This window comes from Mobula birostris, chromosome 15, assembly GCF_030028105.1.
Source record: "Mobula birostris isolate sMobBir1 chromosome 15, sMobBir1.hap1, whole genome shotgun sequence".
In the NCBI taxonomy this organism is placed as follows: domain Eukaryota; kingdom Metazoa; phylum Chordata; class Chondrichthyes; order Myliobatiformes; family Myliobatidae; genus Mobula; species Mobula birostris.
The window spans coordinates 42,681-67,933 of record NC_092384.1 but is presented as its reverse complement, the minus strand read 5'-3'; the positions used below and the strand labels follow the sequence as shown (position 1 = coordinate 67,933).

General features: G+C 46.4%; 1 protein-coding gene across 1 annotated transcript in view; it reads right to left on the bottom strand.

The window, feature by feature from the left end:
* LOC140210347 (uncharacterized) overlaps positions 1–25,253 on the bottom strand; it is a 73,450-nt gene that overhangs the window by 9,102 nt on the left and 39,095 nt on the right. The window contains exons 6-10 of the mRNA XM_072279222.1: positions 21,701–21,926; positions 17,993–18,174; positions 11,442–11,610; positions 8,910–9,083; positions 2,225–2,701 (exon numbers count right to left, since the gene is read on the bottom strand). Of these exons, the coding sequence (XP_072135323.1) occupies positions 2,225–2,701; positions 8,910–9,083; positions 11,442–11,610; positions 17,993–18,174; positions 21,701–21,926 (1,228 nt within the window). The remainder of the gene's footprint in view (positions 1–2,224; positions 2,702–8,909; positions 9,084–11,441; positions 11,611–17,992; positions 18,175–21,700; positions 21,927–25,253) is intronic.

Below are 25,253 nucleotides of genomic sequence, written 5' to 3'. Positions count from 1 at the left end.
TGAAGAAATTCGGCATGAGTCCCCAGAAACTAAGAACTTTCTACAGGGGCACAACTGAGAGCATCCTGACTGGCTGCATCAGTGCCTGGTATGGGAACTGTACCTCCCTCAATCGCAAGACTCTGCAGAGAGTGGTGTGGACAGCCCAGCACATCTGTACTTGTGAACTTCCCATGATTCAGGACATTTACAAGGACAGGTATGTACAAAGGGCCTGCAGGATCATTGGGGACCCAAGTCACCCCAACCACAAACTGTTCCAGTTGCTACCATCCGGGAAATGGTACCGCAGCATTAAGGCCAGGACCAACAGGCTCCAGGACAGCTTCTTCCAGCAGGCCATCAGACTGATTAATTCACGCTGACACAACCGTATTTCTGAGCTATATTGACTGTACTGTTGTATAACTTACTGGACATACTATTTATTACAAATTACTACAATTTACACATTGCACATTCAGACGGAGATGTAACATAAAGATTTTTACTCCTCGTGTATGTGAAAGACGTAAGAAATAATATTCAATTCAATCAAATTCAATTCGGCCTCTCACTGGGTCAGTGAGACGGGCTGGCAGCTGCTCTTGCCACACCTGTTCGCTCCCCTGTCGTAGTTCTTCCCGTGACCCTGTCCCGTGCACTATTTCTGTTCATTTCCATCTTACAGACCGTTCTCAGGAACTGAACCCTGTCTACTCCTGAGAGAGCCTGTAAATGCATGGAATCCTATAAGGGTCATAGAATGCATCTAGTCATTGGGTGGTGAATCTGTGAAATTTGTTACCACAAGATGGCTGCGGAGGCCAGGTCATTGGGTATATTTAAACCGAAGGTTGGCAGGTTCTTGATTTGTCAGGGCGTCAAATGATATGGGGAGAAGGCAGGAGAACAGGGTTGAGAGAGGTAGTAAATCAGCCACGATGGAACGGCAGAGCAGACTCAATGGGCCAAATGGCCTAATTCTGCTCCTATGTCTTATGGTTTTACAGAGGCCAAAAAATGTATGAAGTCTGCTCCAGTTTCTAGTATTTTCTAAAATTTTGTCATTTTAAAATGAATTTTATAAGCTCAATGGTAGAGTATTTGAGTACAGATTAGCAGCCAAAGAGTCATTTAATTCATAAATAGGCCTTTCAGCACATCCAGGCCATGCCAGTTTATTAATCTGCCGAGTCCTGTCGTCCAGCACCTGGACTGTAGCCATCCCTACCCTCCCATCTATGGACCCATCCAAACTTCTCTTCAATATTGCAATCTAACCACAATTTACCACTTCTGCTGGCAGCTCATTCCACACTCTGAGTGAAGAAGATTCCCCTCAGGTTCCCCTTGAACACTCACCTTTCACCCTTAACCTATGACCTCCAGTTCAGTGCCACCCAACCTCAGTGGGAAAAGCCTGCCTGCCTTTACACTATGGATACTTCTCATCATTTTGTATACCTCAATCAAGTCTCCCCTCCACCTCCTACGCCCCGGGGAATGAAGTCCCAAACAATTCAGCCTTTTCCTATAACTCAGGTCCTCAAGTCCCTGTAATCGTGGTTGGCATTAGGGCAAAGGGACCGATAGCTCTGTGACTATGACTTGGGCTTCCTGTTGACACAGGCCTTGGTCAATTCAAATTCTCAACTTGCCTATGTGTGATTGAGAACATAGATCATCGAACACCACAGCACAGTGCAGTCCTTTCACCCACGATGTTGTACCAATTTTTAACCTACTTTAAGATCAATCTAACCCTTCTCTCCTACTTAACCCTCTATTTTTCCATCATCATGTGCCCATCTAAGCATTTCCTGAATGCCCCTAATGTATCTGCCTTTAGCACCACCCATGACAGGGTGTTCCATGCACCCACTACTTTCTGCCTCTATCATCCCCTCGATATTTCCCTCCTATCGCCTTGAAATTATGCTTCCTGGCATTTGCCATTTCTGCCTGGGAAGAAAACTCTGGCTGTCCAATTGATCTGTGCTTCTTATCGTCTTATACACTTCCATCAAGTCACCCCTCATCCTTCTTTGCTCCAAAGAGAAAAGCCTCAGCTGGCTAAACCTATCTTCACGAGACATGCCCTCCAGTTCAGGCAGCATCCTGGTAAATCTCCCCTGCACCTTACCTAAAGCTTCCACATCCTTCCTGTAATGAGGTGACTGGAACTGAACACAATACTCCCAAGCGTAGTCTAACTAGGGTTTTGTTAGAGTTGCAACATTACCAGTAGAGGTGGGTATGGTGACTCCAGCCCAGTTTCATCCCCCGCCTCCTGCTGCGCCAGGTCTTTGGCCTCTTTCAGCGCTTGGGGCTCCAGTGGCACCAGATCTTGAACCTGCTGCTGATCCCCGTCTTCGGCCTCTTGTTGGTCCAGGACTTGGGCCTGCTGTTGGAACTTTTGACCATTGGCCTCCGGTTGGTTCACTGCCTCACTCACAGCATTTCCCTCTTGTGCTTCAGCAGGGATCTCCGATGGAACCTCTGTCTGCTCCTGCTTCTGGCCTGGTTCTTTCTGCTCTGCTTGGGATTGGTTCTGGAGCAGCGAGCAGTGTTCTGTGCCATCGGCCTTCTGTTCAGAAACCAGCTCTGACTCAAGATCTGCTCTGCCTGGAGACAATTCACAGCTGTGGCCCACGTTCTTCTCCTCCCAGCTGCCTGCTCGCTGGCTTGGGCTGGAGACAATTCCTAGCACTTGGCTGGTCTGAAGAATACAGAAGAAAAAAAACTTTGAAAACAGCTGGCATTTTAAAACACTCAATTATAAACAATCTTGCAGTCAGTGTCAGATGAACTTCCTGAACTTGTGACGCTCAGAATACCACTCAGTTTCGCCTCAGACTCAGAGAGGCATGCAGAAGAATCCTTGACAATGGCACCAGTGACAAGAACACGATGTAGTCAAAGAGTTATTTCCACGATATTATAGAATAACATGACACTAATAATAACATTCCTGATACCGGAACAGGTCAGTGAGCAGCTGGCCCAGGGAGAGGGGACCATTTAATGTGGTGAGATGTGAGAAGCCCCAGTGCTACTGCCCTTTGAGACAGGTGATAAAGGCAGATTTATTAGAGGCAATCAAATAATGGAGGGTGGGTCAAGAGAAACTACTTTCAGTGGCAGGAGGGTCAATAACTGGAGGAAAGAGATTGAGGATAATTCTTAAGTTGCCATAAATCTCTTCACTTTGGCTACTGAGATTCCAGTTCCTGGATTTCCGCTCAGGCCTCTTGTTCAGTCTGGAATTAGCCTGGGCCTGGGTCAGAGGGGCAATGAAGTAATTTCTTTTTAACGTAGACAGTTGAGATTTAGAATTCCCTGTAGCCTGGCCTACTGAGTTCCTCCAGCATTTTGTGTGAGCTATTTTAGATATTTCCCTGAAGGGTAAATGCCACAGGGGAGCTGGACTATAATGTGTGGTTAAAGGTGTAGCTGGGTGGTGGGGTGGAGATACATCTCTACCAAAGGAGGTGTAAGGTGATCCTTCCCTTCACTAGTCTGCAGGTCACCCTTGGGCAAGGAATAGCACCTGTTTAGCCCTCCCGATCAGGGTCACATGAAACCACGGAAGCAGGTGGTGGTTGGTTGTACGAACAGCCGGTGCATATCACAAGTCCTGGTTATACGACCACTGATGCCAGGCAGACAGTCTCTGAAGAGTATTGATAATGGCTAGGGTCACCCGTCTTGTAAAGACACTGGCCCAGAAGAGGTTTGCCATTGCCCACAGTGCCAAAGACCATGATTGCCCACATCATACGGCATGACACATAAAGATGATGGTGAAAGGAGTAAGAAAGTAAAATATCCTTTAAAGAGAGAGAGAGAGAGCGTGACATCACAGAATGCTACTGTACAGGGAGAGCTGGGGGGGGTCACAAAACGTTAGCTGTGAGTCATGCAGATAATGGCAAAGGCAAATGAAATTCTACACACAAAATACTGGAGGAACTCAGCAAGTCGGTCAGCATCTATAGAAATGAATAAACAGTTGACGTTTCTAGGCCAAGACCCTACATCAGGACTGGAAAGGGAAGGGGGAAGAAGCCAGAATAAAAAAGGTGGGGAGAAGGGAAGGAGGACAGGCTGGAAGATTATGTGTGCAGCTAGGTGGGTGGGGGAGCGGGATGAAGTAAGAAGCTGGAAGGTGATAGGTGGAAAAGGTAAAAGGGCTGGAGAAGGAGGAATCTGATAGGAGAGGACAGTGGACCACAGGAGAAAGGGAAGGAGGAGGGGTACCAGGGGAGGTGATAGGGAGATGTGGAAAAGAGGCCAGAATGGGGAATAGGAAGCAGGAAGGAAAAAATTACCGGTAGTTGGAAAAATAGAAGTTCATGCCATCAATGAAAAGCTCTACACAATCGAAGCTTGTTTCCCACAGCCAGATTTCTTTGTCCTCAAAGAATTATAATTTACAAGGTTTTGGGCAGATTTCACTACTACAGCAGACAGGTAAGAAAGGTCGCAGTGGTACAGGGGAGACAGTAGGCTTGGGACTCTTCAGTGTTATAGCCAGACACCAGGAAGCCAAGTTATCATGCCATCAGTACACCAGGTAATGATATCTCCAGCAAGAGGGCATCTAACTGCTTACCCCTGATATTCAATGACCCAACAGTTGTTTAAGACCCAACTATCAATGTCCTGGAGGGGCCAACATTGTCCAGTCTCAGCAGGACAGCCCACATAAATATGTGGTACCAGAGCAGATTGGATGTTGTGAACTCAATGAAGACCTTCCCATCTTCACCCTCTTCCCTTCCTAATTCCCCTTCTCCCATGGTCCACTCTCCTCTCCCATCAGATTCCTCCTCCTTCAGCCCTTTAACTCTTCCACCTCTACCAGGGGTTCCCAACCTTTTACTTGCCATGGACCAGTACAATTAAGCAAGGGGTCTCAGAGTGAATGTGGAGAGGATGTTTCTTATGGTAGGGAGTCTAAGACCAGAGGACAAACTCATAATAGCGAGGTGTCCTTTTAGAGATGAATAGGAAGATGAGAAGAAAGTTCTTTAGCCAAAGAGTGGTGAATCTGTGGCATTTATTGCCACAGTCAGCTGTGAAGGCCGAGTATTTTTGTATATTTAAGGCAGAGGTCGGTCAGGGCATGAAGGGATAAAGGGAGAAGGCAGGAGATTGGGGCTGAGAGGGAAAATGGATCAGCCATGATGAAATGCAGAGCAGACTAATGGCCTAATTCTGCTCCCTTATCTTGTGGTTTTATGATATTGGGAACCCCTGACCTAAACCCTTCCAGCTTCTAACTTTATCCATCTTCCCCCTTACCTGGTCTCACCTATCACCTGCCAATTTGTACTCCTTCCCTTCACGCTCCCACCACCTCCCAGTCTCATTCTGGCTTCTTCCCAGTTCCTTTCCAGTCCTGATGAGGGGGTCTCGGTTTGAAACATCGACTGTATTTCTCACCGGAGTTGCTGCCTGACCTGCTGAGTTCCTCCGGCACTTGGTGTGTGTGTCGTGGGTTGGAAGCAAAATATGCTTGATCCTGATGGACTGCCAAAGGCTGAGAGAGACACAATCTCCACCTACTGGCTGTTTATTAATACGTAAACCAGTACAGGAAAAAAAGAATTGTAGTCAGCATAGAGCAGACATGATCACATTGCACGGCAGGGCAGGTTTCTGACAACCAAGTCCAGCTCCTGGTCTTCACGTCTGGCTGAACTACTAAGACTGGCGGAACCGTTTCTACTGACAGGAGAAGGCACCTAGGTGGGTTACTGACGCCTTAAAACCAGTCGCTTTGGGCTGATGCCAAACTGTCGATCTCTGCTATTCCTTTGCATTCATCAGCTGCATGGAGAGAGCTAGCCTGCTGTGTAGGCAACAACTTGCTCTCTGTGTTGTACTTCCCTGGCTTGCACATCATGTAGACAGCTAGGACACAACATCCATGGTCCATTCCGACCAATGCAGAACCTCCAGGTCTAGCTCATTAACAGACCCCTTCAGCGGACTGGAGGACAGTCTCCATATGAAAGACCGGAAGAACTTAAGACATGGGAGCAGAGTTAGGCCTTTCAGCCTATCGAGTCTGCTCCGCTGTTTCATCATGGCTGATCCATTTCCCTCTCAAACCCATTTTCCCTTTAACCTTTGACGCCCTATCTAATCATTTGGTGATGCGTTGCCTGAGCTGCCTATTCAAACATCCAATATCAGTCCATCCTTTCTGAGATAAGGGGCCCAAAAATGCACACAGGACTCCAGGTGAGGCCTCACTACTGCCTTATAAAGCCTCAGCATTACATCCTTACATGCAGAAAGACTGGAATCCTCTCTCTCTCTCTTGCTCATGCTGACACCAAGCTGTCTGGCCAGGGCAAACATCTGCCAACAGGTTTGGTTGCTATCTTGAAAGCCAGCTCCCGTTCCCAACCTCCGAACCAAAGCCCCGCTTGGGCTGAAGGCTAAAGCAGTGAAAAGACCCACTGGCATGACCCTCAGACGTTCGTTCAAAGATATCCCTGCAGCTGAGGACAGGAGTCCTTTAATAGAACATACAACAGTATAGTACAGGAACAGGCCCTTCGGCCCTCAATGTTGTGCCAGACCAATTAAATTAGTAATCAAATAGCTAACTAAGCTCATCTCTCCTGTCTACACAATGTCCGTATCCTCCCATCTTTCTAACATTCATGTGCCTATCTAAACGTCTCTTAAAAATCTCTAATGTATCTATCTCAGCCACCACCGCAGGCACCCACCACTCTCTGTGTAAAAGGTCCGCTCTCACATCTCTGAAATTACCCTCAATCACCTCCTCCTCTACTTGGACTCCCCACTCTGGTTCTCTGCCTGCTCTGGATCTTCTCATCTCAAATTGCCGACGGGACATCGACTTCATCACTCCTTCACTCCTCCACTGAATGCACTGCCCTCTACTCTCCCCGCACCAATCCCGACCTGACCATCAAACTGCCTCCAAAGCTAGTATATCCTTCCTCAAGTATGGAGACCAGAACTGCATGTAGTACTCCAGGTGCAGCCTCACCAGGACCCTGTACAGTTGCAGCATAACCTTCCTGCTCTTCAATTCAGTCCCTCTAGTAATGAAGGCCAATACTGTATTCCACTTGCTTTCGTGATAGCCTGCTGCACCTGCAAACCAACCTTTTGTGATTCATGTACAAGTACTCCCAAGTCCCTCAGCACAGCAGTATGCTGGAAATTTTTACCGTTTAAATAATATCTGCTCTTCCATTTTTCCTTCCAAAGTGGATGACCTCGCATTTACCAACATTGTACTCCATCTGCCAGACCCTTGCCCACTCACTTAACCTATCTATACATATCTCTCTGTATCTTCTGCACAATTTACTTTTCCACTCAATTTGGTATCATCAGCAAACTTAAGCGATACACTACACTCGGTTCCATCTTCGAGATCGTTAATATATATCGAGAACAGTTGCAGGCCCAGCACTGACCCATATGGCACCACTGCTCACCACTGATTGCCAGCCAGAGTAACACCCATGTATCCCAACTCTGCTTTCTTTCAGTTAACCAATCCTGTATCCATGCTAATACTTCACCCCAACTCTTTGCATCCTTTTCTTATTGCTAAGTCTTTTATGCAGCACCTTATCAAACACCTTCCAGAAATCCAAGTAAATAACGTCCATCTGTTCCCCTCTATCCACTGCACTTGTTATATCCTGAAAGAACTTCAGTAAGTTTGTCAAACAGGATCTGCCTTTGCTGAATCCATGCTGCATCTGCCTGATGGATCCATTTCTTGCCAGATGTCTTGCTATCTCTTCTTTAATGATAGCTTCAAGCATTTTCCCAACTACAGATGTTAAACTAACTGACCTGTAGTTACCTGCTTTTGCCTACATCATTTTTTGAACAGTGGCATGACATTTGCCGTCTTCTAATCCACCAGAACCTGCCCACAATCCAGAGAATTTTAGTTTATTTTCTTTCCTTATTCCCTTTCTTTATTAGTTGCTTGATGGGTATTTGTTGCTTTTTGAAATTTTTCCAGTCTTCCAGCTTCCCACTACTCTTGGAGGCTTTCTATCCACATGCTTTTAGTTTGACACCTTCTTTAATTTCCTTAGTTATCCAAGACTGGCTCTCCCCACCCTTACTGTCCTTGCTTTTAACTGGAATATACTTTTGTTGAGCACCGTGACAAATCTCTTTGAAAGTCTACCACTGCTCCTCAATAGTCCCACCATATAGCCTGTGTTCCCAGACTACTTTTGCACCCTCCATTTGTATGGGAAACTCAGTCATACTGTGATCACTCTTTCCAAGAGGATTCCTAACTACAAGATCACTAATTTTACCTTTCTCATTGCACAGGACCAGATCTAAGATAACACATTCTCTTGTAGGTTAAGTAACACGCTGTTCAAGGAAGCCATCATTTATGCGTTCTATGAAGTCCTCCACAAGACTGTCTCGACCAACTTGATTCACCCAATCTATGTGCAAGTTAGTCTCCCATGATAACTGCTGTTCCATTCTTACGTGTCTGAGATATTTCTGTTTATTGCCTGTGCCACTGTAATGTTAATATTTGGGGGCTGATCGACAACTCCCACCAGTGATTTTTTTTCCCCTTACTGTTCTTAATCTCTACCTAGATGGACTCAACATTCTGCTCCTTAGATCTTATATCGTCTCTCACTGTCGCACTGATCTCAGCCTTAGAGCGCTACCCCACTTCCCTTGCCTTCCTGCCTATCAAACCGTATAACCTGGTATCCTTGGATATTTAATTCCCAATCTTGATAGCTGAGAGGTTGCTTTGAGCTGAGCTGTAAATCATCTACAAGATGTCAGCTCAGTTGAAATCATCTACATCTCGGAGATTAAATCATTAGTCCCACCTAAGGCGACTTAGCACGTCAACCAAGAGAAACTCTTACAGGAGTGGAGGATGATGACGTCTGCAGTCCTTCTGGTGACTTTGGCTTCACCAAGATCAACAGGGTCGGATTCTTCTGCAACTGGGACTCTTCTTGCAGGTTCTCTTCAGGGAACCCCAGTTCTTTGAGGAGCATTTCCTTCTGCTCCTGCCTCTGCTGAATTTCCCTGCGTATCTGCCTGGAGAGAGAACGAGATTTTCAATAACAAGCCATTGTACTAATATTAACAATGCCCTCTCCCACCCCTTCAATGTTCCAACCGTCTGCCCAGTAGGGACAGCATGCTCAGCTGTTCCAGAGGGAGCAGTACCGGGGGCAAGAATCGCCCGTCAGTCTAACATTGAGGGGGGTGGGGTGCTCTTTGACATAGGAATGGGAAGTGTACCTGACCTTGTACTCAACGTCAGTAAGACCAAAGAACTGATTGCAGACCTCAAAGGGTAAGACAAGGGAACACACATCAGTCCTCACAGAGGGATCAGAAGTGGAGAGAGTGAGCAATTTCATGTTCCTGGGTGTCAACATCTCTGAGGATATCGATGCAGTTACAAAGAAGGCACAACATCGGCTATATATCATGACGAGGCTGAGGTAATTTAGTAGGTCTGCAAAGACACTTGCAAATCTCTACAGATGTACCATGGAGAGCATTCTAATCAGCTGCATCACCATCTGGTATGGTGGGGGAGTGGGCACTGCACAGGACCGAAAGGAGCTACAGAAAGTTGTGAACTCAGTCAGCTCCATCATGAGCACTAACCTCCCCAGCATCCAGGGCATCTTCAAGGAGCGATGCCTCAAAAAGACGGCCTCCACCATCAAGGACCCCCATCGCCCAGGGCAAGCCCTCTTTTCACTGCAACCATCAGGGGGGAGGTACAGGAGCCTGAAGGCACAAACTCAACAATTCAGAAACAGCTCCTTCCCCTCAGCCATCCGGTTTCTGAATGGACACGAGCTCACTACTTTGCTCCCCCTCTTTTTGCACTACTTAATTAATTTAACTGTTATATATATACAGTAATTCACAGCTTTGATTATTATGTATTACATTGTACTGCTACCACGTAACAACAAGTTTCACCACGTACCCCAGTGATAAGAACCAAATTCTGATTCTGTTCCATATCACCAGTGATGAATCACTACACTTGATCAGAATCAGGTTTCACATCATTGACATATACTGGGAAAGTTGTTGTGAAACTTGCGACATAAAAACACTGTAAGTTGCAATAGGAAACATACTAAAAATTAAACTGAATGAGTAGTGCAAAAAGACTGCAAGAAACAGTGAGGTGGTGTTCCTGGGCTCAATGTCCATTCTGAAATCCGATGGCACAGGGGAAGAAGCTGTTCCTGAATCGTTGACTGTGGGTCTTCAGGCTCCTGTACCTCCTCCCTGATGGTAGCAATGAGAAGAGGGCATGTCCTGGGTGGTGGGGGTCCTTAATGATGGTAAGAATATATAGCTGTGGAGGGAGAGAACATAGAACCTGACAGCACAGTACAGGCCCTTCACCCCACGATGTGGTGCTAATCTTTAACCTACTTTAAGGTCAATTTAACCTTGCCCTTCCACAGAGCCCTCCATTCTTCTATCATCCATGTGCCTATCTAACAGTCTCTTTAATGTCCCTAATGTATCTGCCTCTACCACCACCCCTGGCAGGGTGTTCCATGCACACACTACTCTCTGTGTGAAGAATTTACCGCTGACATCCCCCCTATACTTTCCTCCAATTACCTTAAAATGATGCCCCCCTTCCCCATTAGCCACTTCCAACCTGGGAAAAAGTCTCTGACTGCCCATTTGATCTATGCCTTTTTCATCTCCTTCGTCAAGTCACCTCTCACCCTCCTTCGCTCCAAAAAGAAAAGCCCTAACTCGTTCACCCATTCCCATAAAGACATGCTCTCTGATCTGGGCAGCATCCTGGGAAACCTCCTCTGCACCTTTCCAATCATGAGGCAACCAGAATGCGAACAATTGTGTTGTGGGTAGTGGGGAAGTGGTGTGGGATTAGAAAGAGGGTGAAAGGATTGGGGAGGGATTATAGAGAGGTAGTAGAGAATGTGGTTAAGACCATATGATGCAGATCAGAATTAGGCCATTTGGCCCATCAAGTCTGCTCTGCCATTTCAACATGGCTGATCCATTTTCTCTCTCAGCCACAATCTCCTACCTTCTCCCCTTATCGCTTCATGCCCTGACCAATCAAGAATCTATCAGCATCTGCTTTAAATATACCCAATGACTTGGCCTCCACAGCCACCTGTGGAGCAAATTCCACGGATTCACCACTCTCTGGCTAAAGAAATTCCTCCTCTCCTCCTTTCTAAGAGGACACTCCTCCGCCTCTGTTCTGAGGCTGTGTTCCCTGGTCCAAGACTCTCCCTCCATAGGAAGCATCTCCCACATCCACTCTTTCGAGGCCTTTCACCGTTTGACAGGTGATGGGACACTGGGTGGCTGTGGGACACTGGAGTGGGAGGGAGGGAGGGGGCAGGACTGGGAGGGGCAGTGTAAACCTGCCTGACATATTCTTCCCGAGCCTTGGAGTCAACCGTTTCCAAGAACTTCTTGTATTTCTCTGAAGTGGAGCTCGGGTAGATCCTTCTGAAGTTCCCCATGTTTTCGTCTTCATACTTTTCCACCTGTTCCACCCAGGTAGCCTGGTTGTTTCGTGTCTCGTCAGCTCTAATAGGAAAGCAAAGAGGAGGTGTCAGTTATTCCTTTGAAAATCGATCTCTTGCCATAAGACCAGAAAACACAGGAGCAAAATGAGGCCATTCAGCCCATCCAGCCTGCTCCAGAATTCCATCACGGCTGAGATATTTTCCTTCTCCAGCCTTCTCTCCATAACCTTTGACTCCCCCCTTACTAAACAAGAACCTATCAATCTCCTCTTACCCAATGACTTGGCCTCCACAGCCATATTCTGCAATTATTTCCACAGATTCACCACCCCCGGCTGTAGAAATCCCTCCTTGTCTCTGTTTGAAAAGAACATTCTTGTATTCTCAGGCTGTGTCTTCTGGTTTTAGATTCCCGTACAGAAAGAAACGGCCTTTCTACATCCACCCTGCCTAGGCCTTTCAATATTTGATAGATTTCAATGTGATCCTCCCACATTTTTCTAAACTCCAGCAAGTACAGGCCCAGGGCCATCAAACGCTCCTCAAAACTTAACCCTTTCATTCCCAGGATCATTCTTTTGAACCTCCTCTGGACTTTCTCCAATGCCAGCCCATCTTTTTTTGATGTTAAAGGGCTGAAATGGTTAGCATGAGAGGGTACAGTTTTAAGGTGCTTGGAAGCAGATACAGAGGAGATGTCGGGGTAAGTTTTTTTCACACAGAGAGTGGTGAGTGCGTGGAATGGACTGCCGGCAATGGTGGTGGAGGCGGATATGATAGGGTCTTTTTAAAGATTCCTGGATAGGTACAAGGAGCTTAGAAAAATGGAGGGCTATGGGTAACCCGAGGTAATGTTTAAAGTAAGGACATGTTCGGCACAGCTCTGTGAGCCAAAGGGCCTGTATTGAGCTGTACGTTTCTATGTTTCTATCATCATGTGCTGGGTCATATGACATCGTCATTATGTGCCGTGTTGTATGACATGGGCGATCTTGGTCCCACGGCCATGATTCGGCCATGGCCCCATGGGAAGCAGGGATTTAGATTCTTAGACCACTGGGATCTGTTTTGAGGCAAGGATGAATGTACAAAAGGGACGGGTTGCACCTTAATAGGCGGGGGACCAGCATTCTGGCAGGCAGGTTTGCCACTGCTACACTGGTGTGTTTAAACTAAATAGTTGGGGGGAGGAGGGGAAATATAAGGATGGAGTTAAAGGGAAAGAGAGAATAAGGAAAGTTAAGAAAGACAACAGAATTAACGGGGCAGAAAGCTCAGGAAGGGATCGGAGAGCATGGCCAAGTGCAATCGGAATCGATGTGAAAGGTGAGGGGAGTACTGTAATGGATTAAAAGTATTATATATCACTGCACGAAGTACAAGAAATAAAGTGGATGAGCTTGAGGCTCAGTTGGAAATTGGCAAGTATGATGTTGCAGGAATAACAGAGACATGGCTGCAAAAGGACCAGGGCTGGGAAATAAATATTCAAGGGTATACGTCCTATCAAAAGAACAGACAGGTGGGCAGAGGAGGTGGGGTGGCTCTGTTGGTGAGGAATGAAATTCAGTCCCTTGCAAGGGGCGACACAGAATCAGGAGATGTAGAGTCAGTATGGATAGAACTGAGAAATTGTAAGGGCAAAAAGAACTTAATGGGAGTTATCTACAGGGCCCCAAACAGTAGCCTGGATATAGGGTGCAAGTCGAATCAAGAGTTAAAATTGGCATGTCGCAAAGGTAATGCTACAGTTGTTATGGGGGATTTCAACATGCAGGTAGACTGGGAAAATCAGGTTGGTCCAGACCTCAAGAAAGGGAGTTTGTGGAGTGCCTCTGAGATGGATTCTGAGAGTAGCTTGTACTGGAACCTACCAGGGAGAAGGCAATTCTGGATTTAGTGTTGTGTAATGAACCGGATTTGATAAGGGAACTCGAGGTAAAGAAGCCATCAGGAGGTAGTGACCATAGTATGATAAGTTTTCAAATACAATTTGAGAGGGAGAAGGGAAAATCGGAAGTGTCAGTATTGCAGTTGAACAAAGGGGACTATGGAGCCATGAGGGAGGAGCTGGCCAAAGTTGATTGGAAAAATACCCTAGCAGGGATGACAGTGGAACAACAATGGCAGGTACTTCTGGGAAGGTGCAGGATCAGTTCATTCCAAAGAGGAAGAAAGATTCTAAGGGGAGTAAGGGACGACCATGGATGACAAGGGAAGTCAAGCACAGTATAAAAATAAAAGAGAAGTAGTATAACATAGCAAAGATGAGCGGGAAGCCAGAGGATTGGGAGACTTTTAAAGAGCAACAGAGGATAACTTAAAAGGCAATATGGGGAAAAAAGATAAGATACGAAGGCAAGCTAGCCAAGAATAGAAAGGAAGATAATAAAAGTTTCTTTAGGTATGTGAAGAGGAAAAAATTAGTTAAGACCAAAGTTGGGCCCTTGAAGACAGAAATGGGTGAATTTATTATGGGGAACAAGGAAATGGCAGACGATTTGAACAGGTACTTTGGATCTGTCTTCACTGGGGAAGACACAAACAATCTCCCAGATGTAATAGTGGCTGGAGGACCTAGGGTAACGGAGGAACTGAAGGAGATTCACATTAGGCAGAAAATGGTATTGGATAGACTGATGGGACTGAAGGATGGTAAATCCCCAGGACCTGAAGGTCTGTACCCCAGGGTACTTGAGGTGACTCTAGAAATCTTGGATGCATTGGTAATTATTTTCCAATGTTCTATAGATTCAGGATCAGTTGCTGAGGACTGGAGGGTAGCTAATGTTATTCCACTCTTTAAGAAAGGAGGGAGAGAGAAAATAGGGAATTATAGACCAGTTAGCCTGACATCAGTGGTGGGGAAGATGCTGGCGTTAATTATAAAGGATGAAGTAGCGGCACATCTGGATAGCAGTAACAGGGTCGGTCCAAGTCAGCATGGATTTACGAAGGGGAAATCATGCTTGACTAATCTTCTGGAATTTTTTGAGGATGCAACTATGAAAATGGACAAGGGACAGCCAGTGTACCTGGACTTTCAGAAAGCCTTTGATAAGGTCCCACATAGGAGATTAGCGGGCAAAATTAGAGCACATGGTATTGGGGGTAGGGTACTGACAGGGATAGAAAATTGGTTGGCAGACAGGAAACAAAGAGTAGGGATTAATGGGTCCCTTTCAGAATGGCAGGCGGTGACTAGTGGGATACCGCAAGGCTCGGTGCTGGGACCGCAGCTATTTACAATATACATTAATGATTTAGATGAAGGGAGTAAAAGTAACATTAGCAAATTTGCAGATGACACAAAGCTGGGTGGCAGTGTGAAATGTGCGGAGGATGTTGAGATGATGCAGGATGACTTGGACAGGTTGGGTGTGTGGGCAGATGCAGTTTAATGTGGATAAATGTGAGGTTATCCACTTTGGTGGCAAGAACAGGAAGGCAGATTACTATTTGAATGGTGTCAAGTTAGGAAAGGGGAAGTACAACAAGATCTTGGTGTCCTTGTTCATCAGTCACTGAAAGTAAGCATGCAGGTACAGCAGGCAGTGAAGAAAGCTAATGGCGTAACAAGGGGAGTTGAGTTGAGTATAGGAGCAAAGAGGTCCTTCTGTAGTTGTACAGGGCCCTGGTGAGACCACAACTGAAGTATTGTGTACAGTTTTGGTCTCCAAATTTGAGGAAGGACATTCTTGCTATTGAGGGAGTGCAGTCAAGGTTCACGCGGTTAATTCCCAGGATGGCGGGACTGTCATATGGTGAAAGGTTGGAGTGACTGGGCTTGTATACACTGAAATTTAGAAGGATGAGAGGGGATCTGATTGAAACATACAAGATTATTAAGAGATTGGACACGCTAGAGGCAGGAAACATGTTCCCGATGTTGGGGGAGTCCAGAACCAGAGGCCACAATTTGACAATAATGGGTAGGCCACGTAGAATGGAGTTGAGGATAAACTTTTTCACCCAGAGAGTTGTGGATCTGTGGAATGCTCTGCCTGGATGCTTTCAAGAAAGAGCTAGATAGAGCTCTTAATGGTAGCGGAGTCAAGGGATATGGGGAGAAGGCAGGAACAGGGTACTGATTGTGAATGATCAGCCATGATCACAGTGAATGGCGGTGCTGGCTCGAAGGGCTGAATGGCCTACTCCTGCACCTATTGTCTATTGTCTATTGATTGCTCTTGGCAAAGTTGTCTACAGAAGTGGTCTGCCATTGCCTTCTTCTGGGCCAGTGTCTTTAAAAGACGGGTGACCCCAGTCATTATCAATACTCTTCAGAGATTGTCTGCCTGGCGTCAGTGCTCACATACCCAGGACTTGCGATCTGCACCGGCTGCTCATACGACTATCCACCACCTACTCCCTGATCAGGGGGCTAACCAGCTGCTACATCTTGTCCAAGGGTGACCTGCAGGCTAGAGGGAGGAAGGGGAACCTTGCACCTCCTTTGGTAGAAACATATCTCCGCCCCGCCACCCAGAACTGCTCACAATACTCCAAGTGCGGTCTGACCGGTGCCTTATAAAGCCTCAGCATTACTTCCTTGGTGATATGTTCTAGTCCTCTCGAGCGCAGTCTAGCCCACAGTCCTCACTCCACCGCTCCCTGCCTGCTGAATCCACCTCCTTTCCCCTTTGTTGCAGCTCTAAGCAGCAGCAGGAACTTGACACAAGAAAGTCTGTAGTTGCTGGAAATCCAAAATGCTGGAGGAACTCAGCAGGTCAGGCAGCATCTGTGGAAGGAAATAGACAGTCGACATTTCGGGCTGAGACCATTCATCGGGACTGGAAAGGAAGGGGAAGATGCCTGAATAAGAAGGTGAGGGGAGGAGAAGGAGAATAGCTGGGAGGTGATAGGTGAGTGGGAAAGGTCAAGGGCAGGAGAGGAAAGAATCTGATAGGAGAGCAGAGTGGACAACAGGAAAAAGGGAAGGAGCAAGGGACACAGAAGGATGTAATAGGCACGTGAGAAGAAAAGAATGGAGGAAGGAATAGTGAAGAATGGGGGGGGGGGTTGAAATTTGTTTTCCAGAAGGAGAAATCGATATTCATACTGTCACGTTGGAGGCTACCCAGACACAATATAAGGTGTTACTCCTCCACCCTGAGGGTGGACTCACCTTGGCACGAGGAGGCCGTGGACCGACACATGGGAATGGGAATCAGAATTAAAATCTTTGGCCACCAGAATGTCACGCTGGTGGCGGATGGCACAGAGGCGCTCGGCGGCTATGCCTGAGCAGTGGGAAAATGTGAAACTTTAAAATGTGCAGGGAATAGCAGCGATACTTTGGAGGGGAAGCTTTTATAAAAGGATAGGAGAGGCCAACATTAAGATCGAGGATCAACTTTATGCACCAGATAAGTTTGCACGTATTTGGAATTCACTGCGTGGTGTTGGTCAGGGCATGACAGGCGACAAAATCCAACAATGTACAACAATTATACAGAATAAAGAAAAGAGATTCCGCAGGTGCTGGAAATCCAAAGTAACAGACACAAAATGCTGGAAGAACTCAGCAGGTCAGGCCGTATCTACGGAAAGGAATAAACAGTCAATGTTTCTGGCCAAGACCCTCCATTAAAGAATAAGGAAGTAGACAAAGGTAAGCCAGAGGTTAAAGTTTGGATATGGAATATAATGTGCATAAATATAAAAATACCAGTATGGATTTACAAGGTAGACAGCGTATCAAAATGTGGTTTATAGTGTTTATAGTTCAGTGCAGTGACAGGGTAATAGTTAGAGGGGGTTGGAGGTCGGGTGGGGGGGGAAGTAACTAGGATGGTTGATCAGATGAACTGCCTAAGGGGAAAAAATCTTTTGAGATGGCATGAGGTCTCTTGTTTGCACTCCTCCTCCTTCCCTTTCTCCCACGGTCCACTCTCCTCTCCTATCAGATTCCTTCCTCTCCAACCCTTCACCTTTCCCACCCACCTGGCTTTACCTATCACCTTCCAGCTATCCTCCTTCCCCTCCCTCCCCTCCCTCCCCACACCTTTTTATTCTTTCCAGTCCTGTAGAAGGGTCTCGGCCCAAAGTAGCGACTGTTTGTTCATTTCCGTAAGAGGAGCAGAATTAGGCCATTTGGCCCATCGGAGCTGCTTTGCCATTTGATCACGACTGATCCCTTCCCATCTCAGCCTCAATCTCCTGCCTTCTCCCCATAACCCCTCATGCCCTGACTAATCAAGGATCTATCAATCTCTGCCTTAAATATACCCGATGACTTGGCCTCCACTCCCATCTGTGGCGATGAATTCCACAGATTCACCACCCTCTAGCAAAAGAAACTTCTCGTCATCTCCGTTCTAAATGGGTGCTGCCTGGCCTGCTGAGTTCCTCCAGCACTTTGTGTGTGCAGCTGAATTTGAGAGCAGGAATATTCATTAATTATCGTTGCCCAACGTGGCATTCTTCAGTCTTTCAGTCACCTGTACTCCCGCGACCACCAGATCTTAGGCAGCTGTTCCTTCTTTCGTGGCCTCTCTTCTGCCATGTCTTTCTGCCGGCCACAAGCTGCAAGGTTAATCATGCAGAGTGTATCATAAAGAAGATCCTCCTTCACCTCTTGATCAAGCTTGGAGTCGGTCACAGAGCTCAGGGAATGCTTAACCTGCAACGTTAATAATTAAAAATTAATAGTGTTGGCCAAAAAGAACAACAGTCTACAAATCAGTGAATTCAAATGAATCAAGGGCAGTGGAAGTAGGCAAACAAACTGTCTTTGTTCTTGCCACATGCTGAAAGGAGGTGGAGGTGGCCATTTTGTGAGACTGTCCTTACACACCCTCCATTTTGTGAACTCTTCGATCCTTGCTCTGGGATTATCTAATCAGAGCAATTGAATGTGGACGCAAGGAGTTTCAGCTAACGACCAGCTAACCCGGGACCACTCTCAGACAAGCAGCTATTTATAATGTAAAGTGGCAGACTTGGAGAAGAAATCTACAACCTCATTAGGCTCAGTGCCTGGGTCAGCTACCTTAACTGGTTTGAACCAGGCCGAGTTGAAAAAAACAAAGACACGGGTCTGGGGGCAAAGACCATTGAACAATGCTGGCTGGAGCCCTGGACCAGAGCCATTAAGAAGGTGACCCAGGTAGGGTGCCACTTCTCAGCCCAGTTTTGCATCCTATCAATGTCCCGCTGTAACCTCTGACAGCCCTCCACACTATCCAACCTTTGTGTCATCAGCAGATTTACTAACCCATCCCTCCACTTCCTCATCCAGGTCAATTGGTGGCCACCGGGAGGTCCTGTTTTTCTCTGGTGGATGGACTGTAGGTGCTCGTTGAAGCAGTCTCCCAAACTGGGCCGGGTCTCTCCGATATACAGGAAGCCACACTAGGAGCACCGGATACAACAGATGATCCCAACAGACTCACAGGTGAAATGTCGCCTCACCTGGAAGGACCGTTTGGGCCCCGAATGGTAGTGAGGGAGGAGATCCAAGTGCAGGTGTGGCACTTCTCCTGGTGGCCACCAATTTTAATTCTATTTCCTATTCCCATTCCAACATGTCAGTCCATGGCCACCTATACTGCCGCGATGAGGCCACACTCAGGTTGGAGGAACAACTCCTTATTCCGTCTGGGTAGCCTCCAACCCGATGACACAATTTCTCCTGCTTCCGGTAATGACCCCCCCCCCCACCCCCCACTTCACCATTCCCCATTCCCATTTTGCTCCCTCACCTTATCTCCTTACCTGCCCATCACCTCCCTCTGGTGCTCTTCCCCCTTCCCTTTCTTCCATGGCCTTCTGTCCTCTCCTATCAGATTCCCCCTTCCCCAGCCCTTTATATCTCTTTCACCAATTTCTCAGATCTTTACCTCCCCACTCCCCATCTCCTGGTTTCACCTATCACCAACAACCTTGTATGTCTTTGTGTGTGTGTGTGTGTGTGTGTGTGTGTGTGTGTGTCTGTGTATTGCTTTGGATTGCCAGCTTCTGGTGTCTTCCTCTCTGGAAACATTTTAATGTGGATTTAACTATGGACAAATGCCAGGTCTTTGTCTATGGGAACTATCATAAACGACCATGGTCCTCCACCCATCTACAGATGCACATCTTCCATTGTGTCATAACCTTAGAGCACTAAAAGACAGAAGTAGGCCATTTGGCCCATCTAGTCCATGCCAAAATATTATTTTGCCAATTCCTATGAATCTGCACCTGTACCATAGACCTCAATACCCCTCCCATCCACATACTTATCTAAATTTTTCTTAAATGTCGCATCCGCCACTTCCGCTGGCACACTCTCACCACTCTCTGAGTGAAGAAGATCTCTTTCATGTTCCCCTTAAACATTTCACCTTTCTCAATTAACCCATGACCTCTAGTTCTAGTCTCACCCATCCTCAGCGGCAAAAGCATGCTTCCATTTACTCTATGCTCCTCATGGTTTCGTACACCTTTATCAAATCTTCCTTGATTCCCCTGTGCTCTAGAGAATAACTTTCCCTCCAGACCCAGCAACATCCTTGTGAATATTCTCTGCTATCTTTCAAATCATTGATATCTTTCCTATAGTTAGGTGACCAGAATACTCCAAAGTAGGCCTCACCAATATCTTCAAGAGCTTCAATCTAACAACTCAGCTTCTGTACTCAACAATTTGATTAATGAAGACCAAAGTGCCAAAATCTCTCTTTATGAACCCATCTATCTGTTTCCACAGGGAGCAGATTTTGGGATAACGGTCAGAAAGTTGGTTTAACTTTTTTTTTACCTTAAGTCTGTCATTGTCAAACTGCTTCTGCACTGTGTTCTGCTCTTCTACTCAAAGTCAAGTTCAAAGTAAATTTATTATCAAAGTACATATGACCATAGGCATATGTTGATTCACTGAGATTCACTTACTTGAGGACCTTCACAGTATTTAAAAGGAATCAAACAAAACATCCAGAATAAATAAATAAACAAACAATAAATATCAAGAATATGAGATGAAGAGTCCTTCAAAGTGAGTCCATAGGCTGTGGGAGCAGTTCAATGCTGAGGTGAGTGAAGTTAAGTGAAGATATCCCCTTTGGTTCAAGACCCTGTACCTTCTTCCTGATGGTTGAGTGGGGTAATAACTGTTCCTGAACAGTTCCATTGAACTGCTGCTGCTAAGTTAACAAATTTCATGACACATACCGGTGATAATAAACCTGATTCTAATTCTGATCATATATGCCAATCTGCAACTGTGCCACAAGTTCATCGACCTTATTCTGTACACTGCACACATCCAAATATAACACCTTTTCGATAACAATAATAATGGAAAAGTGGAAAAAAACACAATAATAATGGGAAAAAACACAGTAAATATAAATACATTAGATAGCTTATATGCATAGATTGATTGTATGTCCATAAAGTGACGCTGGGCACAGGAGTTTCTGTACATAAGGTGACTCTGACAGGAAATGATAAAGTAGTGGTGGTTGCGGGTGTGTGGAGGGGTGGGTTAGCAGGTGGGGGTGTTGATCAGCCTCAGTACTTGGGGACTTACTGACTGCCCATTACAGCGCTGGTGTTTAGGACAACAGTGAAGGTCCTCATCTCTGGTGGTGTTCAGAGATTCCTTGATCATGCCCGTAGCTTCCTCTGGGTTTTCACTACTGTCGGACATGTAAGTCCCAGGTGGAGACTCAGGAACACCGCCACACTCAGATGTAGGAGGATTCTTCATTGCTGTTTGCGTAACAGTTTTGTTTTGGTGGTCAGTGCTGTTAGTGCTGAGTTGAGCCCTCGAACCTGGAGGACTTGTATACCGCTCTCAGTCTGGCCTCTACCCTTTGACCTGTTTGTCATGGGTGACCCTACCAAGAGCCAAAGCCTAAAGCCCCAGCTCCAGCGTGCAGCCCTCTCCGGGTCATTGAGGCACGCAAGCCTCCAAACCCTACAACACGGTCGTGGTCCTCTTGGAGAACTGTTTGGGGAAAGTAACAGTTTTTGAGTCTGGTGGTCCTGGTGTGAATGCTACAGAGCCTCCTCCCCGATGGGAGTGGGGACAAACAGTGAGCAGGGTTGGTGGGATCCTTCACCATATTACTGGCCATCCCATCATGATGTTACATTTGCATGTTTTATGCAGTCACCTGAATTATCTGCTTAATCTTTATGTACCCCAGAGGCGCGCGTACCTTCATCAGCCAGGGTTTCAAGGTGTGGTCCAGCAGGATGTCAAAGCCGAGGAGCTGAAAGCAAGCACTCCCAGACACGTGATTTCGGAAGCAGGTGAAGTAGGTGTTCCTCAGGGCCGGATACACACACAGAATGGTTTTGATGATCACGTCTTCAATACTGCTCCACAGCACCTCCAGGTCATAGTCATTGCCCTCCATGTACTGGTTAAAGAAAGACAGCTTTCTGCAAGAAACAACATTTTACAGAGCCATCAGTTCTAATCTATCGCAGGCCACCGTTCATCCATCGGATGGCATTGCCGAGTGACTTCGCTGATCAAGTACCCTGCCCCACCATTTGTGTTATTGTGTGAGAGGTCAATAGCACTGCAAGCCACAAGATAGACTGCGTATCCATTGAAGGAAATATCAGCTCTCTTGATTCATTTCCCCCCTTTTTGACAGGATTTATTGGAAGTGATTTCTTGCTGATTCATAGTTGCCTTTGAAAAGGTTGACTGCACCCTGAACCCACAATATTCCATCTTGTGAAGTTGCCTGGTGGTTTACATTCACAGTCAGAAAGCACTACAGTAAACAAACAGGCCCTTTGGCCCATCTAGTCCATGCTGAATCATTAATCTGTCTGGTCCCAGTCTGTAGCCCTACCATCCATGTACAAATTTATCTTAAATGTTGAAATCGCACTTCCATCTATCTCTTCTGCTGGCAGCTTGCTCCATACTCTCACTACCCTCCGAGTGAAGAAGTTTCCCTTCATGTTCCCCTTAAACTTCTCACCTTTCACCCTTAACCCACGAGCTCTAGTTCTAGTCTCACCCTCCCAAGCTCCGTGTAACAAAGCCTGACGTAACGAATCAGTGTTTCTAGAGTCATTGTCATAGAAAAGTACAGCACAGGAACAGGCCTCTTGGCCCATCTAGTCCATGCCAAAACCTGCTAAACTGCCGACACCCACTGACCTGCACCAGGATCATAGTCCTCCATCCTATCCAAACTTCGCTGAAACGTTGAAACCGAGAACGCATGCAGCACTTGTGTTGGCAGCTCATTCCACACTGCTCACCATCATCTGAGTGAAGACATTTCTCCTCATCTTTCATCTTTCACCCTAACCCATGATCCCTGGTTGTGGTCACACTGAACCTCAGTGGAAAAAGCCTGCTTGCATTTACCCTATCTATACCCCTCATAATCTTGAATATTTCTGTCAAATCTCCTCTCAACCTTCTACATTCTAAGGAAGAAAGTCGTAACCTATTCAATCTTTCCCTATAACTCAGGTCCTCCAGACCAGCTACATTTTTGTAAATTTTTCCTCTACTCGTTCAACCTTATTTACTATACATCTTTCCTGTAGATAAGTGACCAAAACTGCATACGATACTCCAAATTAGGCCTCACCAATGTCTTATACAACTTCAACATAACATCCCATCTCTTGTACTCAATACATTGATTTATGAAAGCCGATGTGACAACAGCTTTCTTTCTACCTGTGACACTACTTTCAATGAATTTTGGACCTCTATTCCCAGATCCCCTTGTTCTACCGCACTCCTCAGTGCCCTACCATTCACTGTGTAAGACCTTCCCCGGCTGGTCCTACCTAAATGTAACACCTCGCACTTGTCTGCATTGACTTCCAGCTGCCATTTTTCAACCCATTTTTCCAGCTGATCCAGATCCCTCTGCAAGCCATGACCGCCTTCCTCACTGTCCACTATATCCTCAAACATGGTGTCATCTGCAAATTTACTGATCCAGTTAACTACATTATCATCCAGAACACTGATAGAGATGACAAACAACAATGGGCCCAGCACTGGTCCCTGCAGCACACCACTGGTCACAGGCAGAAGCTCCTAGTCAGAGAGGCAAACCTCTACTACCACTCTCTGGCTTCTCCCACAAAGCCAATGTCTAATCCAATTTACAACCTATGCTGAATGCCGAGCGACTGAACCCCCTTGACCAACCTCACATACGGAACCTTGTCAAATGCCTTGCTAAAGTCCACGGAGACAACATCCACTGCTTTGCCTTCATCCGCTTTCCTGGTAACTCGCTCAAAAAACTCTCCAGGATTGGTCAGACATGACTTACCATGCACAAAGCCATGCTGACTATCCTGAATCAGTCCTACGTCTATCCAAATACTCATATATCCAGTCTCTTAGAATACTTTCCAATAACTATCCCACTACTGATGTCAGACTGAGCAGTCTGTAATTTCCTGGTTTATGTTTAGAACCTTTCTTGTCACTAAGAATTATTTAAATATCTCTGCTAGGGCCCCTGCAGTTTCTGCACTAGCCTCCCCCAGGGTCTGAGGGAACACCTTGTCAGGCCCTGGAGATTTACCCACCCTGATTTTCCTCAGGACAGCAAGCACCTCCTTCTCTGTAATCTGCATAGGGTCCATGAACTTACGGCCCATTGCAAGCAATGGTAAGGCCACAGCAGTGTTGTAGGCCTCAAATATGAAGAGGAAATGGGAGATTTCCCTCACTAAGGAGCTTTTTAACAACAGCTCAATAGTTGCCCATGTCTTACAGACCTTTATTCCAGATTTATCCGATCACTTATGTAAATTTGTCTGCCTTCATGGGATTTAGCTCACATTTCTTTGTTCTAGATCCATGGTTCTTGCTGGTGTTACGTACCCCGTAACTGGGTTGCCAAACCAGCAGAAATGGATCACTCAGTTGGAGTCTGGGTTACTAGAACTAAGAAAGTTTTATTAAAGAAACAAGCAACACAGTAATCGAAAGGATAATAAATGCAACAGTTCAGCAATGATAAACACACATGTGCACAGAATTAAGATAACAGGATCAATCAAGCTCTATCGTTGTCTAGGGGTAAATGACCAATTTCAAAGTGACGCAAAGTTCAGTCCAATTTAGTTCAGTTCGCAGTAATCGTTGCCGTGGCGATGGACAATGTGGGGGGAAGGAGAGAGAGAACAAGAACGAGTGATCATTCAAAACGGCTTCCAGTCACAGACCTGCGATATTGCTCACAAGCAGCTTTCCGGCGAGTCCTTTGTGATGTCACCTGAGGTCACCGACTGTGACCCCTCCTCCAGATGCAGTCGATCCTCTGCAGTGAACCTGGCACCCAAGCAAGGGCGGACACACACCGGGTTCCCGCTGATCGTACCTTTCCACCCTGTGCGTCTAAGGCTGATTCCGCGATCAGCCGTCCAAGAACTTCCCACCGACTTGTGAGAGGCGCACCGCTTCCAGGGTCGCGTTACCTCAGGGTGTCGTGCATGTCTTGCCTTAGCGAACCTGTCCCTTTTTATCCCCCTGCTGGGGTATCGCCTGTCCATCACTTCAGACAGTTCAGGGTTCAAAGGGGGAGCCGCTCTAGACAGCTCTCTCTCCCGTCCCTTCATTATACATCTCCAAATCGCCTGTCCATCACTTCAAACAGTTCAGGGTTCAAAGGGGAGCCGATCTTGACAATACCCAGACTGATGGCTCCTTCATTAACATCTCCAAATGCTGCTTCATTGTGTTCCTTATCTCTCCCTCCCCTGAGG